This window comes from Oncorhynchus gorbuscha, linkage group LG12, assembly GCF_021184085.1.
Source record: "Oncorhynchus gorbuscha isolate QuinsamMale2020 ecotype Even-year linkage group LG12, OgorEven_v1.0, whole genome shotgun sequence".
In the NCBI taxonomy this organism is placed as follows: Eukaryota; Metazoa; Chordata; class Actinopteri; order Salmoniformes; family Salmonidae; genus Oncorhynchus; species Oncorhynchus gorbuscha.
The window spans coordinates 70,552,817-70,567,665 of NC_060184.1; the positions used below are offsets into that span (position 1 = coordinate 70,552,817).

General features: G+C 39.1%; 2 protein-coding genes across 2 annotated transcripts; both read left to right on the top strand.

Moving 5' to 3' along the window:
• The first annotated feature begins 4,858 nt into the window (after positions 1-4,858).
• LOC123990271 (thioredoxin domain-containing protein 6-like) lies at positions 4,859-10,270 on the top strand. Its single transcript, XM_046290858.1, has 15 exons — positions 4,859-5,357; positions 5,511-5,568; positions 5,720-5,823; positions 6,189-6,260; positions 6,556-6,675; positions 6,766-6,847; positions 6,992-7,068; positions 7,187-7,279; positions 7,503-7,645; positions 7,885-8,066; positions 8,322-8,466; positions 8,875-8,982; positions 9,092-9,243; positions 9,472-9,616; positions 9,897-10,270. The coding sequence occupies exons 1-15, from the start codon at positions 5,328-5,330 to the stop codon at positions 10,114-10,116; spliced, it is 1,731 nt and encodes a 576-aa protein (XP_046146814.1). The 5' UTR covers positions 4,859-5,327; the 3' UTR covers positions 10,117-10,270.
• A 1,787-nt stretch (positions 10,271-12,057) lies between these two features.
• On the top strand, positions 12,058-14,577 carry LOC123990335 (gamma-glutamyl hydrolase-like). Its single transcript, XM_046290920.1, has 9 exons — positions 12,058-12,067; positions 12,790-12,901; positions 13,069-13,119; positions 13,216-13,300; positions 13,381-13,534; positions 13,722-13,828; positions 13,938-14,028; positions 14,142-14,276; positions 14,477-14,577. Exons 1-9 carry the CDS (start codon positions 12,058-12,060, stop codon positions 14,575-14,577), a joined length of 846 nt encoding a protein of 281 aa, XP_046146876.1.
• Positions 14,578-14,849: the final 272 nt, after the last annotated feature.

Consider the following 14,849-nt stretch of genomic DNA (forward strand, 5'->3'; position numbering starts at 1 on the left):
CGAATTGACTACTTTTTGTTGGATGCTAGACTACTCCCCTATACCTGTAATGTGAGGTATCGTGATATTATAATCTCGGACCACAGTCCACTCACCTTCTCCCTGACATTGGGTGACATTGTACCAAACGAGATGGTCTGGAGGTTGAATCCTCAGCTCCTCACAGAACCAAAATTCTGTGAATATCTTAAAGACCAAATTAAATTTTTCTTTGATACCAACGACAAAACAGAGACCTCCCCAGCATTATTGTGGGAAACACTGAAGGCTTGAGTAGGCAAAACAGAGGAAAACTGGAAGAACTGGAGGGACAAATTTTAATTTGAATATAATCAGATCCTCTCAGCAAAAATTGCTAAATCTTTTCTCTATGCCAAGCAAAAATATTTTGAGTTTGGTGACAAACCACACAAATTACTCGCAAGACAAATTCGAAAAAATGTGAGTGACCGAATGATTCACAAAGTTAAATCTGCATCTGGGGAATTACTCTCTTCCCCCAAAGACATCAATTACAGATTCCGGCAGTTTTATGAGACTCTATATACATCTAAACGTGGATCCTAACCCCTTAATTATGCAAACATTTTTGAACCAGGAAGATTCTAACTTCCTGAATAAGGAAATATCTCTTGATGAAATTCGAGAAACAATTAAATCTCTAAAGAGTGGCAAGACCCCGGGCCCAGATGGATACCCTGGTGAATTCTATAAAACAACATGCTCTCTCCCTATCTGCACAAAATGTTGGTTCAGGCCAATGAGGATGGAGCTCTCCCATCCACTTTGGACGAAGCGTTCATTACAGTTATACATAAGAAAGGTAAAGATCCAGAAGAGGTAGGGTCATACAGACCAATATCTCTCCTTAATACAGACCAAAAGATTTTAGCAAAAACTCTGGCTAACAGGCTTAGCACTTTAATTGACAAATTGTTCCATTTGGATCAGACTGGCTTTATCCCTAACAGAAACTCATGCTTCAATCTCAGGCGCCTCTTCAATATTATGTATTCTCAGAGGTTACCCAACGTGGACCTTACCGTCATATCTCTTGACGCTGAAAAGGCCTTTGACCAAGTTGAGTGGCCCTATCTATTCAAGGTCCTACAGAAATGTAATATTGGAGATGAGTTCATAAATTGGATCCAGCTTTTATATAGGAACCCCTGTGCCAGAATACTCACTAACCAATCATTGTCGCCCTGATTTAACCTTAACAGGGGGACAAGGCAGGGTTGTGCGCTGTAGCCTATGCTCTTCGCCCTAATTATCGAACCCCTCGCTCAGACGATTAGATCTCATGCAGCAATACACGGCTATAATACTAAAGATACTCTAAATAAGATTTTTCCCTATACGCAGATGACATCCTCCTCTATGTAACAGAACCCCAGGCTAGTATCCCAGCTATTATTGATGTGATCAATTTGTTTGGTACCTTCTCGGGATATAGAATAAATTGGAACAAGAGTGAATTAATGCCCATACGGTCGCAAAACACCTCCTGGCCAGAACATCTCCCATTTAAGTTATCTTCAGAAAAATGTACCTACCTAGGAATTGTAGTTACCAAACAATACTCCTTACTATTTAAAGAGAATTTCCCCTCTCTGATACAAAAACTCAAAGCAAACATACTATTTTGGAGAACTCTGCCAATTTCTCTGCTCGGAAGAATTAATGCCATTAAAATGGTCTTCCTCCCACAACTGCTCTACCTATATCAGAACATCCCAGTATTCATACCTAAATCCTTTCATAAACACCTGGACTCAATTATCAATCCTTTCATCTGGGTGTCAGGACCCGGTTACGAACCCGGGTCTCCGGAGTGAGGAACAGTCACTTAACCAACTGAGCCACGAATAGTCGGCAGAACCCAGAAGATGAGGCAGACACAGCAGTACTTGAGACGGTGTATTTAATGAAGTAAAAAGTGAAGTTCTTCAGGAAAACATGTAACTCCACAACCTCAAAAGGAATTCCATAAGAACAAAGGTAATCCTCCAAGACAAAAAGGTAAATCCACAAGGTGGAAGGTAAAGCACAAAAAGCCTCAAAAGATACTCAAAAAACAAACAAACAAGAACAAAAAAACAGAATTCCTCAAGAGAGTCCACCGGGATCAACAAGAGTACACAGAGTACTAGGGCTGGGTGCTAACATACAAACACAGAGCACAGAACTGAGGAAAACAAAGGGTTTAAATACAATCAGGGGAAACGAGGCACTGGTGCAAATAATAATGGGGATCAAGGGAAAACAAAAGGTCAAAAGGCACAATGGGGGCATCTAGTATAATAATAATAAATATATATAATAATAATAATAATATAATATAATAATAAATATAATAATAAATCTAGTGACCAAAAACCGGAACAACCCTGGCCAAATCCTGACACTGGGATTATAAAACACACAGGATAGGTAAAAAAACACCTCTGTAAATCCAAGATGGAAGGAGGATTGTCTCTCCCAAATTTTATATTTTATTACTGGGCCGCTAACCTCCGCGGTGTTACGTTTTTGCTGGATGACGCACTTCCGGCATCCAGCTGGCTTACTATGGAGCGTGAGGAGTGTCACCCCTTCTCTATTGGCGCTGTGATTTTGTCGCCTGTCAATCTGGAGATGTCACTTTATTGTAACAATCCTATTACACATAGCACGGTCCGAATCTGGAAGCAAATTAAAGTCCACTTTGAGCTTAGACCAATGTCATTCATGCTCCCTGTCGCCAGGAATCCCTCCTTTGCCCCTTCTAACCTTGATAACACCTTTGAGCGATGGGGAGAGCTGGGGATAAGTACCATAGGGGATTTATACATAGAAGGGACCTTTGCTTCCTTTGAGTTGCTAAGAGAAACTTATAATCTTCCCAGAAGTAATTTTTTCAGATACCTACAAATTAGAGACTACGTTAGAAAACACCTCCCAACATTTGGGAATGCGTCCGTCAAACCTTCCATGTTTGACGGATGCATAAAAATATGCCCCACCCCAGATAAACTGATATCGCGTCTATATGATGCTTTTCAATCTGTTAGCACACCTTCTACAGATGCCATCAAGGCAAAATGGGAGGAATAACTAGGGACTGACATTTCTGTGGCAGACTGGGAAGAGGGCTTGGAGTATATCCACACATGCTCCATTAACTCCATACATCGTCTCATACAATTCAAGGTATTACACAGATTACACTATTCCAAAACTAAACTACATAGGATATTTCCTGATACATCCCCTACATGTGATAAATGTCAGGCTGCGCAGGGTACACTACTCCACTGCTTTGCCCTATGCTCTAGCTTCCATGGTTATTGGTGTGGAATTTTTGGGATCCTCTCTGAAGTTTTGGAGACTTCAATAGATCCAGACCCGCATCTGATAATCCTGGGAGTATCTGAGTCCCTAAACGGATTAACCAACCCCCAAAAACAACTAATCTCGTACGGTCTCATTTCGGCAAAAAAAATAATCTTGTTGTTTTGGAAAAGGAGGGAAGCGCCCTCTAACAAATTATGGCTCAGTGAATTGGCAAACACTGTACACTTAGAAAGAATTAGATATATTCTGAACAATAAATTATCAACATTTGATCAAATCTGGCAGCCTTTCCTCTCCTACTTGGACGAGTCGGCGCTGTGAATTTGTACTTATTAACGCACTCTCAATTGTAATATTTGAATCTACTTTTGGGCAGCATATGCTGGCCCTGCCACCCGAGCAGTTGGGGGGGGGGGGGGGAATAAGTGTGGGTGGGGGGCATCTTCCCTCTTTCTTTCTACGTGTCCTTGTTTTGTATGTCGTGTTTTGTATTATTTGTTTTGCACCCAGGGCTCTGGGTCTTGTTGTTCCTGAATGCTCTTTTATGTTTAGATAAGGATTGTATACCTGTCTTGTATACCTATACACCATTCTTGTGTGTGGTTAATCAAAAATATTTGAAACAGGAATAATAAATTGGCAGGCTCTGTAATCATATCTTTACTTTTCCTCCTCTGTCTCCTTCACTCTTCTTCCTATCCAGTCTTCCTTCTCTCCTTCCTCTCCACTGCTAATGTTATCCAGAACATTTCTAAATATATTTTCACACTACTTATAATGCCAAACCATTAAAATTGTAATCTACAAAAAATATTCTCCAAATGAATTGTGCATTCATTTAATATAATCTTAATATATTTTCAAAATAGCCCGTCCACTGCATGTTTACATGTGAACATTTTTTAACCTAGCTACCATAACAGTAGCTAGCTAACTTAGCTAGCTACCTTAACCTATTTAAAACCTTATAGAGCAGATCATCTATCTATTTAATATATTGTGACATTATAACATCACTAGCTTGTATCTCAATCGATTGTATCTTACCTGACTTGAAAATACATTTGTGGTGATGTTGTGGATTCACTTGACACTTGCTAGCTTCTGGCCGAGTTGTCCACTGCAGTTTTCTCTAAAACTATTGCGAGCAAGTAGTTAGTAGAAGAAGAAGAGTGAATGAAGCTGCTATCGCGAGCAGCCCCCTCTGTTGGCCTAAACAAGCACAGCGTGATTGAGACGTCAACCGGTAGGCTCTGCTGCCCGGTCTTTCTTGCCAAGTAAAATATTTCACTTTGCGATCTGTTTTTAACGCACAGTTATACAATATAAACGGGACATTTCCGGACGTCTCGTCATCCTAATATATTAGCATGTGGGACAGAGTAGGAGGCAGTTCACTCTGGGCATGCTATTCATCCAAAGGTGAAAATGCTGGTTTTAAGCAAGTAATAACAGGCCAACGTTTTGTGACTGACAACGCCAATTGGCAACACATCGGCGAATCATGGATGCATAAACACTGACCAGGCTCCCATAGCATGATATCAGAGTATTATCAACCAATTATTTCCTAAGAAATAACTTTGTTATTCCAAACATAGCCCAATATGATCAACGACCGACCCACAGAGTTTCTAGTCGACCCTTTCAGGCAGAGATGGCTGTTCCAAACGTATATTTCTTACTAGCTAGCTACATTTTAATTTATCAGCAAGCAAGGTGTGGCCAATGACATATTTTTAGCTAGTTATGAAGTCCTAAGTCATAGCAATTGCATACTTTCAAACGGAAAGAATGTTTGAAAGAGTGTTGTTACGGTAACGTGAACAGTATTATTGCTGCCGGCTGTTTAGCCTTCTGCTTACAGTATCACTGGTTTAACTGGCTAGCAATCTAACGTTCGCCCGTTGCTTTTTCCCCCACAAGTTGTGATAACAAAAACAGCCATGTGAATGAATCAATTATTATTTTAATATTTTTACATTTAGAAAATGTCAAGGAAAAAGGACGTCCAAATTCAAGTAAGTTTGTCTACAACTAGCTAACGTTAACTCCCAACACATATTTACTGTTGTTCATCAGCAGTACAGTAACAGTAGCCGCAAGTCATTCTTTTAAATAAATAAATATGTCTAAAGTACTTTACATTGTCCTTTTTAAATATCATTTTACAGATTGAAATATCTTCTGAAGAACAATGGGAGGAAGCATTGTCAGGCCCAGGACTTCTTGGTAGGCAGCTTTCAAAGGTTGTCACGTAGTAAATATGAGTTGGTTGAGTTTTCTTTAATGAGTGGTCATGCTGTCAGATAATGAACTAAGAAGCTGTCAGACTGCTGTAGTTTTGATAGGAGGAGTAATATGCTGATATCCATGATTGTAGTAATAGAAGTCTACCAGAGATGGTGTGGGCCATGCAAGGCTGTGCAGAACATCTTCAGAAAATTGAGGAGTGAATATGGAGATGACCTGTTGCGCTTCGCTGTGGTAAGTTAAGGCATTTTCAGCTATCATCACCTCAGATTCTGATCCTGGTACACTTCTGGTAACCCTGCGCATTAAAACCTAGCCAAACTAATTCCGGTACCTGTCTGTGTGTGGGAGGTCCATGATCCAGACCCTACCAGACCAGTAGCCTGGGTGGAGGTCCAATGTCAACACCTGGGTCGTGTTTATTAAGGCATGCAACAGAAAATGTTCTAGAAAGTTTTGCAACAGGTCCCTTCAGTCTTTTTTCTTCTTTTTGTTGTGAATTGAACACAACTTCCATCTGGGCCTCTGGAAAACCATACCCTTTTTGAAAAAGAAACTGCTGTAAATTGTCATAAGTGTTCTGTTTAACTCACTTTCAGGGGGAGGCCAGCAGTTTACTTGAGTTAAGTTCACTTAAAGGGAAATGTCAACCAGTCTTCCTTTTCTACTCTGTAAGTAGTGAGCTTATAACAGCACCATAATATTGTCATGATCTTATATCACTGAATGTCAAGTTACAGACAGTGTAATTTTTTATGCATCAGAATAGTTTGATAGGTGTTATGACATATGATATGTAACTTACTCACTAACACAAGGCTGTGTTAGCACACCTATGATAATTGTGTCATAACCATGAGAATTGTCCAAAAATATACTGTTTTTAGTTGGTGTAATAAACTATTTTGACATTTGTGCTAAGAGTAAACCTTTCATTTGGCACCGTGGTGTGCTCTGCTGTTTCAGGGTGGTACATTGGTGTCAATAGTAAGAGGAGTCAATGGACCTCTTCTACAAAAAACTATGTTGGAACTGGTGGATCAAGAGAAGAAGAAGCAAGAACTGGGCTCAAAATATGTACCTGAAGTAAGAGGTTCCTAACATTGTCACCTGTAAGGGGTCTACAGACTGGTATACTGAGTAGCATTTTGAACCTACTGTCAAACTTTCAAATAGGTCCACGAGCTTTTCTTAGAGGACAATCATCAAGCAAGAAAAAAGCCTCCGACGACCCAAAATGCCAACATAGAAATTGGCGGTATGTCACCAATTTCACTGCTAGAATACTGCTACATCGTTTCTTACTGTATGCATATATTTTCGTTTAACATTTTGTTGATATTAAATGGTTTGGGTAAGTTTAAATGGAGGGGATTTGAGGAAGTCTTGTGTGTGCCATTAGATCATGGACCATACCATGTGGTCATCATAAAGCCAGATGCTGTAGTAGGAGGTCAAGTGGAAGGAATCATACAAAAAGTAAGGTGTTTACTTCTAAGTGCTTCACATTAAATTCTTATAGTCTATCCTTGTTCATGTTATTGCATTTTACTTGAATATAATGGCTGCATTTAACTCACAAATGTATTGTGCATAGGCTTTAGATGCTGGTTTTTCAATTGTTGCGGAGGAGGAAAGGGTGTTGGATGAAGAGCAAATTCATGCTTTTTATAAGGAGAAAGCCAAAGAGGTGGGTGAAAGCAAGACAGAAGAACATCACTTCTTACTATGCTGCACTTGTGACAAGGAGGGTTCAGTAACACAATTGTATCAGTATCACCCAATTGCATCCAGATACCTTAGAGCAGGAGTTTTCATTTAACAACATGATTTTTTTTTATTTTTATAAAAAACAAATATATATATACATGACAATTTTCTCAATCTGACTAGAGTGATTTTTTATTTTCTAGCCAGCGTTTGTGAAGGCCATGTCTAGTGGGCCTGTCCACGCCTTGATTCTGTCTAAGGGAGACGAGGTGGGTGAAGGAGAGTCTCATTCATTGACAGCCATCATAGATCCTGAACACGCTGAGCTCATCCAACCAAAGAAAAGGTTTGGGTTCTCAGTGCAGTTTGCTGAGTAGATTAAACACACATGCCTGATGCACAATCGTACCACATCATGCAACCGATTGCAGATTTGAGAGGTTTGATCAAACGTATCAGAAATCAGTTAACATTTCCTTGTTTCTTTCTTTTAAACCTGAATATTGTTTTTGTAAAATCTTACAACAACAAAAATGGCAAGCAAAATTAATACAAAGTATGTGTGTTTTGGGTGATCTCTCTTAGGTCAAAGGTTGTACAGGACGTGGATCTGGGCATGTCAGAAAGCAGCACTGAGGTGGCTAGCAGGCAACTGGCATACTTCTTTCCCACCTTTGATTTTTCTTTAGAGATGCATGCTGGATCCAATGCAAGGATTGAAAAGACTCTTGCTCTTATTCGTCCAAGTCTTCTCAGGGAGAAAAAAGGTATCTTCTACTTTTATGTTTGACATTTTATGCCAGAAGTAAGTCCTAGCTCCTTTTATGAGTGGTTCAAAGTGGTTCAAATCTTCTTAGAGTTGCATTTTTCAGTGAACATGTTCTAAAGTCAAAACCAAAAATATGCATGTCTTATTATTATTGTTTAGTAATACTAGTCATGCCAATGTGTACCTTGTTGCTCCACCTGTTCATTTCTGTACTTACTGACTGAGATTCTGGTTTGCTTTTCAACATGACAAGATGAGATCTTGAAGACTATCCATGACTCTGGCTTCCAGATAGCGATGCAGAGGGAGGTAACCCTCACAGAGGACCAGGCCAAAGAGTTCTACAAGGAGCATGAGGGCACTGACTTTTTCCCATGTCTAATTAATCATATGACCAGGTGACAAACTCCCACAATAATTTGCTTCGTAGTGATGTGGCGTGCTGAATTTTTTATTTTTTTTATTTTTATTTTACCTTTATTTTACTAGGCAAGTCAGTTAAGAACAAATTATTATTTTCAATGACAGCCTAGGAACAGTGGGTTAACTGCCTGTTCAGGGGCAGAACGACAGATTTGTACCTTGTCAGCTCGGGGATTTGAACTTGCAACCTTTCGGTTACTAGTCCAACGCTCTAACCACTAGGCTACCCTGCCGCCCCATGTGGCAAAATAAGATTGATAGATGATCTAATATGCACAGTTTACAGTGACCAAATGTAAGGTAAATGATTGGCTACTGGTTGTGGCGAATCGACAGCTTGAACTTTCTGACAGAAGTGTTTTGTTTCCCTTGTTGTATCGCAGTGGCCCCGTGTTGGCTTTGGCTTTAACTCGAGATGATGCAATCCAACACTGGAGAGGTTTACTGGGTCCAAAAGTCTTGGATGAGGCCAAAGAAAGATTCCCTGAAAGGTAGCAACTGGGGAACACTTCATTTGGATAGTCCTAGTTCATTTCATGTTATTTATGTATGTTCAATTAACTGTCTCATCTTGCCACTGTAATTGTGCTTCATTCCTAGTCTGCGAGCCCAGTTTGCAATCGACAATGTGACCATCAACCAGATTCATGGCAGCTCTACTCCCGAGGAGGCTCAGAGAGATCTCAACCGCTTTTTCCCCACAGAGCACACACTGGCCGTGATCAAACCTGACTCTACACAAGAACACAAAGGTACAGTACCTGGGTCTCTGTCCTAACTTCATGGTTATTTATCCAGGCAATGTTAATAAGTTTGCCTCATTATGGATAGATGGTTGTTATAGGTTGTTTCAGTTTTTATGTATTTAAAGCACTCTTACAACAAATAAACTTGCAAATTGTTGTTTTAAAGAGACAAGTATTGTTTCTGTCATGACATTGAATGTCAATGAAAATTGTGGTTGTTGATCTTTATTTCAGATACCATTATGAATCAAATTAAAGAGGCTGGGTTTAGTATTTCACAAGTGAAAGAAACCAAACTGACACGAGAGATGGCAGAGGAGTTCTACAAAGATCACAAAGGGAAGGACTTCTTTAGTAACCTGGTTGACTACATGTCACAGTGAGTTGACATGTTCTTTAACATTCAAGACCTGCAATCATGTGAGTTTACAGTTTGCTAGAATGAAACTTAAGTCTTGACCAGGTTTGGATTTATTCTATTCCATTTCAGGAGATTTATTCAAATACTTATTCAACAATTGAAAAGTGCAATTTCTTTTCAATGAGAAATTGGAATTTTGCTTAACTTCCTAAATGTATCAGATTTAAATTGAACTGACCCCAACCCAGGTCTTGACATTGCATCAGCTTTAACGGCCGATTTGATTTATCTTTTGTAGAGGTCCATCTATCATGATGATCCTGAGCAAAGAAAACGCTATCGCAGAATGGAGAGAGATGATGGGGCCTGCCGATCCTGAACAGGCCATGCAAGTAAAACCCGACTCTCTACGTGCACAGTTTGCCAAAAGCATCTTGGAGAACGCCGTGCACGGCTCGTCCAATGTCCAGCACGCCATGGACAATATCAAGTTCATTTTTGGGGATATACCGTCATAAACACTGGAAAACCGATAACCCCACACATAGGTTTAATAATGCCTACATGTGAGTAGACTTGAAGATTGTATTGAATGGGGAGTTGGAGGTAACCTACTGTATAGGTAGACTATTGTTTTAGATGTTTCCAATAATAAAATACAAATTGAATTTACTACAGATTTGAGCAGTCATGTTTCCCCCATGAACATTTTTATGTGTTTTCATGTACTATAGATTTTGTGTCACGGTAGACTTTTAATCTGTATTTCCATCATAAGCTTTATGTATCCTGCTCTACGCACCTCTAGGAAATGAACACCTGAGGGCGCCAAATACTTGTCCGACAAACCCTTCTGATATTTTCATACAGTATCTATGCAGTGTACAAAACATGGGGAATCAGGGGAATCCAGGTGAAAGCTATGATCCCTTATTGATGTCACTTGTTAAATCTACTTCAGTCAGTGTAGATGAAGGGGAGGAGACAGGTTAAATAAGGATTTTTAAGCCTTGAGACAATTGAGACATGGCTTGTATATGGGTGCAATTTAAAGGGTAAATGGGCAAGGCAAAAGATTGAAGTGCCTTTGAACGAGGTATGGTAGTGGGTGCCAGGTGCACCGGTTTGAGTGTCAAGAACTGCAACGCTGCTGGGTATTTCATGCTCAACTGTTTCCAGTGTGTATCAAGAATGGTCCACCACCCAAAGGGCATTCAGCAAACTTGACAACTGAGGGAAATAATTGGAGTTAACATGGGCAAGCATCCCTATGCCAGACGAATACTGCGGCACATAAAGCCTAGCGGTAAAACCTGGTAATGGTTCAAATATCTTTTGCACCATTCATTTTTGCGTCTGGAATTGTAGAACTACTTAATTTAAGGCCTGTGTTTTGAAACTTTGGAATCAACATGGGACAGCATCCCTGTGGAACATCTTATAGAGTCCATGTCCGGACGAATTGAGACTGTTCTGAGGGCAAAAGGGGGGTGCAACTCAATAGTAGGAAGGTGTTCCTAATGTTTTGTACAGTCAGTGAATATTAATGGATGAGGAATGGATGAATTAATCTAATCCCTCTCAGCATTGTGGATGTATGCATGCAAAAAAAGTTTTATTTCCTTTATGTTCCTCATAACATGTTGGACGCTGGTCTGCATTGTACATTGTACTTTGTACATGCAGTTACATTGTACAGAAAGAGAGGACATGAAACAGTGTACCTGCCACCATTTTAAGTTAAACTTGCAGCTATTTCATGGCATAGCAGGCCTTCATGTTAGAAATACTGTATCTGATACATACAGTCCAACATAAAGTCCTTCTAAAGTAGTTTTGGTGGTCATATCTGAATTTTTGATTAATCAAAAAATGTTAGCTATTTAGAAGAATATCACTTGCAATCACTTAAAATATATGGTTATTTTAAAATGTTATTTACATTTCAATAGGGTCAAGGTTCAGGACTTTTATCAAAGATATTATAGAAAAACAAAAAACCTTTCCTCTACAATTTGTACTTTTATTTTGAAGGCTAAAAACCGGATGTGCCATTCACGCATTTAGTCAAAACAGGTTAGCCACAAGTTACAAATTTATTTCTACGTGATCTTAAACCTAACCTCAACACACTGCTAACCTTATGCCTAATCCCAAACCATAAAGTATTTTTGTTTACATACATTTTTACGATATGCCAATTTTGACTTTGTGCCTGTGCTATTTAGTGGAAACGTTAAACAAAAAATGAAACTATGCAACCGACTCTTCAACCGCAACCTATATCTTTGTTTGCACTGTCACCATCGAGACCTCTTTAGACGGAGATATCATATTTTTAAGAATAAATATTTGATCTAGGCATTGCGGAAACACGTTTAGAGAATGAGCAGTTTCGCACAACTGTTTTGTTTCGCCTTTTCAATTTTGTCCGCACAGTGCCGAAGAACAGGAACGACATGCCGATAATCAATACATTTTCTGCATCACATGACTGATTGCATGAAACTACAGTGTTACATCATGTATACTGAACAAAAATATAAACGCAACAATTTCAAAGAGTTTACTATGTTACAGTTCATATAAGGAAATCAGTCAATGTCAATACATTCATTAGGCTGTAATCTATGAATTTCACATGATGGATGAAAATGAGACTTGGAGGGTATAGATCCACCCACTTGGCACTTGGGGATCCAGATCCAGCCAATCGGAATTCATTTTTTCCCCCACAAAAGGGCTTTTTAACAGAAATAAATACTCCTCAACACCCCCCAACACTTTACACGTTGCATTTATGTTTTTGTTCAGTGTATATTTATTATAAAATATATATACCCTATATATACCCTATACCAATAAAGATCTAGCTAACACATATTGACACTTCCTTCTAAACAATAGATGATTATGTGTGAATTGAACATTTGCATTGTAGCCCTTTTCAAATTCCTCTTTGACAACCAAAACAAACCACGGTGAAGCTATAGTCAGTCCTTAGAATGATACTATTCTCTATTATTAATGTATCCCATTCAGAGTAGGCCTACAGCACAGGCTATTCTTCAAAATCAAGGGTTATTTAATTACTTGAAATAATTGGAAATCTTACGGATTGTGGCTTTACTGAAAATACATTAACTTTAAACTCGCTGTAATTCACTTTCTAAAATGTATCTGTGATTTCTTAGGTGTCTTGGCTCAGGAGGTAGACTCACCTCAACCACAGAAGGCCTCTTATATAGCTGCATCGTATGTCAAGTTCCTGGAGTCTGTAGGAGCTAGAGTCGTCCCTGTGATGTAAGGTGTATGTATTAGATTGGTAATGTAGTTGAGGACTCAACAGCCTTTCAAATGTGGTTATGAATTACCATATCTATTAAAAGTGGATTGAATATTCTCTTAGATAGGCCTAATATTCATTTTCCAAGTACGTTATATATACCTCGTTCCTGTGATTTCTACAGGATAAATCAGACACTGGAAGAGTACAAAACACTGTTTAACTCCATTAATGGGTAGGTGTCAACTATGCTATTTGCTGTACAAGACCCACTGTCATGTTGTTTTTGTCTTCTATAAAATGATCTATATACCCCCCCACCCGCCTCTAGAATACTCTATCCTGGTGGTGATGCTAGCATCGTTTCATCTGGGTATGCGAACGCTGCTAGAATCTTTTACGAGCTTGCCATAGAGGTATGACATGTTCCTTTTGATACTTTCACAGTCTATGCTTCATCGATATGTGGGAGAAAAACCTGTTCTAAATGGAAAAGGTGATATATAAAAATCTGGACTCCAGGGGGGACTATTTCCCTGTATGGGGTACCTGTCTTGGATTTGAGGAATTGACATACCTGACCAGCGGAATGAAGCTTCTATCCAAAACCAACACCAGTGGTGTGATGTTGCCACTGGTTTTCACTAACGGTATGTTGTACCTGTTCACATACAGATATGAGAAAAACATAACTCATCAGATTGTACCAGAATCGCATTTTCCAATTGATCACAAATGGAACATGTACAATTATCTAAATGCTGAACAAACGCACTCACAGTCACACCAAAACAACAATCTCTAACTTGGAGTAATGTGAAGTTATTACACTTTCAGGATCCAGAGAGAGTAAGCTGTTCAAGGGCTTTCCAGCAGAGGTTCTGGATGCCTTGGCCTCTGAGCCAATCACTGAAAACTCTCATGGATTGAGTCTCACTCTGGAGGTATGACCATGTGCAGTGTCTGAACAATCACCAAATGTCACAAGTCATAGGCTTTTCTGTATCCTCTGTAGCATTAATTGTGAACTAGTCATTCAACATTGCATTCCAGAGTTATAACAACAATACAGACCTTAGGAAGTTCTACAAAGTATTGACTACAAACAGTGATGGGAAAACAGAGATTGTGTCAACTATGGAAGGTAAAGCACATTCATTGTTTTAACTTAGCAAACACTAGAGTATATACAGTAACTTAAACTGGAACATGTACTTACATAAGATGACATTGATAGGTTCAATGTTTCTTCTGTAGCATACGGTTTCCCCATCTATGGAACCCAGTGGCACCCTGAAAAGAATGCATTTGAATGGACAAGGCCCTACATTCCACACTCGCCATCGGCTGTTAAGACCACTTTCTTTTTGGCTGATTTCGTGGTCAATGAAGGTAGCTATTACAGTACTGTGTGGCAAAATATCACTGAATCTATTGTATTCATCCCAATATGTAGAGTGACGTTATTTTAATGGGGAGAGTTATTGAATGCACCCCCTTGGCTGTGCCATGAAGGGTGCGTTCAAGATCAAACTCCACATGTTAATGTTTTAATCACTCTAATCTATGCCGATCATTTTTTTCATTAACAGCTAGAAAGAATTTTCACAAATTTGAGGATGAAGAGGTGAAGAAGAGAGCACTGATATACAACTACAATCCTGTGTACACTGGAAACATTTTTTGCCTTTGAACAAACATATTACTTTTGAGTATTGTTTTTGAATGGAGTGAGTGTCATTCAACAAATTTCTTTCAATCAATGTAAGCAACACTTAGTGCTTTACATTTCTGTAAATTAAAAGTTTGATTTGTATGTTTTGGTAATGGTTTTACAAAGATTAAAGTAACTGATGACAATTAAGTTGTTCGAATGACTATGTACCACGTCTATGGTTTTGAACAAACCTAAAAGCATTTCACAATCTATCCAGACTGGCAAGGTAATGAGGACCCACGTGAACT